At 46.5% G+C, this 5,012-nt stretch overlaps 1 protein-coding gene across 2 annotated transcripts in view; it reads right to left on the reverse strand.

Annotated features, from left to right (window-relative positions):
- The window catches only part of HS2ST1 (heparan sulfate 2-O-sulfotransferase 1), a 118,454-nt gene that overhangs the window by 74,734 nt on the left and 38,708 nt on the right, over positions 1–5,012 (reverse strand). Inside the window, exon 1 of one of the 2 annotated variants that reach the window (XM_065071190.1) lies at positions 4,015–4,484. The exons of the other annotated variant lie outside the window; for it this stretch is intronic. Within the exon in view, the coding sequence (XP_064927262.1) occupies positions 4,015–4,138 (124 nt within the window). The 5' untranslated portion in view covers positions 4,139–4,484. Of the gene's footprint in view, positions 1–4,014; positions 4,485–5,012 lie in introns of those variants that run through there. 2 annotated transcript variants of the gene reach the window in all.

Genomic DNA, 5,012 nt, shown 5'->3' on the forward strand with positions numbered 1-5,012 from the left:
GTTTGTTAGGTACTTGCACAGTACTTAGAAGGATACTACACCAGCAAGGGCCACAGGCACTAGGAAACTACCTTAAAAAAAAAAGTAAAAATCTGGCAATCAACTAAGCATCAATTAAATTTTCCTCCCTGGCCTTTGAAAAAGAGCCTTAGCCTTTCATACCATGTTTGTTTTCAAACAAAACAAACAGTAAAATATTAATTTCTTTGAAATGAGAGACTTCTATATGCTGAATTCAAGGCGCTAAATTAACAGACATGAGCCAGAAGTTTATCATTTAGCAGCAGGAATACCCCCACAGAACAGCTAACCAGTGTTTCAACATTATCTGCAGCAATAATCTGAAACAGTAATAGTTGTTCAATCCTTGCTCTCCCTGTTACAGTAGATTATGTTACTCAGACATTGACTGTTTTCAAAATCCTATGTGCAAGTATCACTAAACAGCTATAAAGTAGCAGTATTACTCTACTTCCACCCACCAAAGAGTCCTTTCTCCTCTACTATCCTCTAATCCTCTCTGATCAGCCCTATAGACTCCTTCTTGAACAAGACACTGTCTTCCCCCAGCCCTCTGCCCAACCTTGATGTGATTCTACCACTTGCCATTGTAGAATAAAATTAACAGAAGAACTAGAACACATGCAAACATTCCTCTTCTTTTCCTCCTTCTTTACAAAATTTTGGGGAAGGAGGAGAAGAGATGGCTGGATTACTTCCAGCTGGATCAGGTTTTTTACCCAACTTGCCACCAGCACTAAAGACAACGCGTGGAACATGTTTAATGCTAAGTCAGTTCAAACCAGAGGCAGAGCTGAGCCCACCAGGCTTCCAAAAACCAAAGGGGATGATCAGACATCATTTCCATCCCAGGAGTGATAGTGCAAACCTCAACATCTGCCTTTCACACGCAATATTCTCTATTAGCGCTCTGCATTCCTAGAGCTAATGGGCAAGTATCTACACCACTGAAGTTCTCACTGGCAACTAGGGACAGCTCCATCTGGACAGAAAGCCAATTTAGCTGCCCTTACATGTAAACTTGACAGTAATATGAAAGATTAATAGCTGTATGTACAAATCTCACCAAAAAAGTACTTGAAACTGGGTTCTGACTGGGCTGTGCTTGTGATCTCACCACTACAAACTATGTGTAAAGAGAAGTTACAATGAATATTTTGATTTTCTTTATTTTTCTTTAATTAGTGAGTTAGCCTTCATATGATGAAGAAACCAACAGATTTACAAGCACCGTTTAAAATTGTATTAGGCTCATAATAATCTCATCAGACAGAAAAAAAGCAACACCAGCATCTGTCATGGTCATTTGCTTCTTTCTCATGTGTTACTCAACTTAAAAATAAAAGTTTGCCAGGGTGACTGAGTATTACCTACATAAAGGTTTACCTGAAGCAAGAGGGTCCCATTCCTTTTTTTTTTTTGTTTTCCTCAGAAACATGCTCCAATTTCATGCTATAGGCAAGATATTTTAAGATGTTGAAATTAAATCACCCCCCCCAATTGTTCAGTAAAGAATCAGTTGTTCATATGTGAAGAAATTACATAAAACCCTTTGTATCAGAAAGTATGACTGTGTATTATTAGAACTGTTGATAAAATTGCAGAATTACTTGTTTTGCTAGAAAATCTGAAGTCATTCGGTTTTCCTAGTCAGTGCCTAATTCTTACAAGTACTTTCCAAGATGACAGTTCATCATTTGACATAATAAGACAAACCACAGCATAGTTCAAAACCCCAACAACATGCAATGTGACTTTAAAACAAAGCGCCTGCTGAAACACGCGAAAGACCAAATAAAGGACTTTGTTGTTACCATCAAATCATAGTATCACTGCTCCTTCGCACACACACATTCCCCTCCTCACTCCGCCTTCTTTTGGGGGATAGGGAGAAAGATTGGAATTGAAGTGCGTCAGGCCAAATAATTAGTTTGGAGAAAACCATTCTCCATATTACAGTTCAGCAGAAATATCACCAACCGTGACGGTAAAAAAACTTCTGTAATGAAACCTTAACTTTTCCTAGTCATAATATCCATACAAAACATGTAAAAAGAGAGACATTCAGACAGCTAGAAGCTTTTTTAACAAAGCATACTCTCATGTTAAAAAAACAGGACCCAAGTTCAAAGCTATTGCAGAAAGCCCTTTTTTCACCTCCTTACACAGGTTTTAGAGAATCACTGGTAAGTTGTTCACAAAGCAAATCTTTCCATCATAGTTTTAATAATCTTTACAATAGTTTTCCTTTCTCTTTAAGAAATAAAAATCAGTAAACATAGTAATTAGTCTCTTGTCCCAAAGCAGTATGAGCTGTATATTTTAATCCTCTACATATGCAACTTAATCATGCCCACTGCATATGTATCAAGAAGGAAGTTTTACCAGCAAAATTCTTTATTCTCACATGTATTATGTTAATCTTTTCCTACCAGGAGGTAGATTTTCCTAAAATAACATACACTGTCAGCAACAGAGCCACTGAGGCCATGGGTACAAACCAGTTTAAAACAGACAGATATAAAGTTCCACTGAACCTTGAGCACTGCGTTAACACCAGCTTGAATTATGTTCCAGTTTCATTCATTTTCTTCTTCAAATTTTTGCTCGCAGTTATTGAGACCCTGCAAAAGTTATGCCTTGATGATAACTGGTATGAACTTTCAGTTGAAATATATGCAGACTAAGAGCATCCTGTAACTCAAGCAGCCAACCACTGCCATTTCCAGGCTCCTGATCTCTAAGATCCAGTTCAGAGAGCGCAAGGTGGAAGAGAAATACTAAGAAGTAAAATCCCTATGGCATTCATGCAGCTCAATATGAAGTTATGCTGACTCTGGCTCTGTCAGAATCTCACTGTTAAACCTCCCATATCACTCAAAGTCCGCTTCTAGTTGTAACACCAGTAGGAAAATGAAATGTGCACTTTTCTTTCTACAAACTTGAAGCGGTCTTAGTCTAAATATCTTAGTACAGGCAAATAACATAAGAAACCAAATCAGCGTTTGTAAACCAGCCCCTGCAGTTGTATACACCAGAAGTCTCAGTGTTCTGTTTTCACAACTCCTGCACATCACAAACTATGTTCAGAATGGTATTTTTTTTCACATCCCCGAAACCCGTAATTAAGTAATGTAAAATCTATACAAGTTTTGCAGCCTTACATACAACAGACAAAGTAGTAAGCTGTTACCTACCAGACAGATATTACTGTAAAAAGGTCTTTTTAAGGCAGAAAAAGTAAAAGAAATCTTACACGAGGGTTTTCCAGTTCATCATAATTCTGTTTAACTAGAGCTCAGTGACAGTCTAAGAGATCACTCACTACACTCAGAAAACTGCAGAAAATAAGATCTTACATTCAATGCGAGTAAAACAGATCACCCATTTGTCATCAGGAACAATGCCTTTGGTTTGGGGTTTGTTTTTACATTGTGCTTTCCTTTACAATGCCAAGCCACAGTAAAGCGTTTGCACTAGAAATTAAATGTGAAGAAGACGATAATTGGTGGCAGCAGCTGGCAGCAGAACCAGACTCACTCTCGGCACCGCTCCTGCTCCCTCTCTCCCTTCCCAGCGCCTGTCAGTAGGCACAGCCCTGCCAGCCCCTGCTCCTCATGCCTTTCAACACCGCTGCTCTTTTAAGAAAAACCATTTAGACACACTACAGAACTATTTATCTTTGCGACACCGATCTCTCCTCGGTCTCATGATCCTGCAAAACACACACACCAACGAGCTCAAAGGCCAAGGCTGCAGCCGCTGCCGCCGGCAGCCCCTTCCGCAGAGCCCCGGGCCGCATCGATCGGCTCCTGCACCGTTTCGGGCATGTAAACACAAGGAGCCCCACGGGAAAAGTCCCAGCGGTGCGCGTCCCCCGGCCCGGCCAGCGGCACACGGCGGCGGGCTGAGCCGCCTGCCAGCCCCCGGCTGCCGCCCGCCCTGCCCCGACCCGGCCCGGCCCAGCCCCCGGCCGCGCCCGCCGCTGCTCACCCAGCTTGCCGCGGGACTCCTCCAGCTTCTGGATCTGGTTCTCCAGGAAGAGCACGGCCACCCCGAAGACCAGCACCGCCAGCAGCTGCAACTTGGGCGGCAGCATAATCCTGAGCAGCCCCATGAGCAGCAGCAGCAGCGCCGCCCGCCCGGGATCACGACATAACGCGGGGCCCGGCCGCGCAGGCCGGCGGGAGCCGCCGCCGCCGCCGAGACGGCGCGAGCGAGGGGAGCTGAGGGGAGCGCGGCCGGGGGCGCGCGACAGGGCCCGCCGCCGCCGCTCTCACATCGCCCCACGCAGCGCAGCGCAGCGCCCGCCGCCCGGCCCCGCCGCCCCAAGCAGCGCCCGCCACCAACCGCCGCGCGGCGGCCACCAGCGCGCCCCTCCCCCGCCTGCGTGCGCTGCTCGGCAACCGAACGCCCGACCGCGCGCCCGGCCGCCGCTGCCGCCGCTACCGATTCCCGGCGGCGGGACACGCCCCCGCGCCCTCCGCCATTGGGCGGTGCTGCCGCCATCCCGCCTCTCCCGCAACTGGATTGGCCCCGCTCAGGCGACGCCCCGCCCACATAGCGTTGACTCCTCCTCCTCCCCCTCAGCGCTGTGCTACCGGACCGAAGCGATGTCCCGCCTACATGCGACCCTTCGTGATTGGGACGCCCTTCTTGAAGTCCCGCCCATCTAGCACTCTCATTGGGCATAGGCACCACGGCTCTTGGGAAAGACAAAATAGTATTGCTCAGATCTGCTGTCAATCGTTGGGGTTGGGGGCCTGCATGACGGTTTGCCGGTTGGCAACAACTCTCCGGAACGAGAAAGGACCTTACATAGGGTTATTTCCGTAATGCCTGACTAAGACTGGGGAACTGCATCTCCTGTAGCCTCGCTGTGAAGCGCTACGCTGAACACACTAAATAGCGTTGCTGTAAACTTTCCGCAGCGGTTCTGAGTTAGCTGTTTCTGCTTGTGGTGCCGGGGGCTGGGAGCTAGTCTACTCTCT

Source organism: Columba livia, chromosome 8 (assembly GCF_036013475.1).
Source record: "Columba livia isolate bColLiv1 breed racing homer chromosome 8, bColLiv1.pat.W.v2, whole genome shotgun sequence".
Taxonomy (NCBI): domain Eukaryota; kingdom Metazoa; phylum Chordata; class Aves; order Columbiformes; family Columbidae; genus Columba; species Columba livia.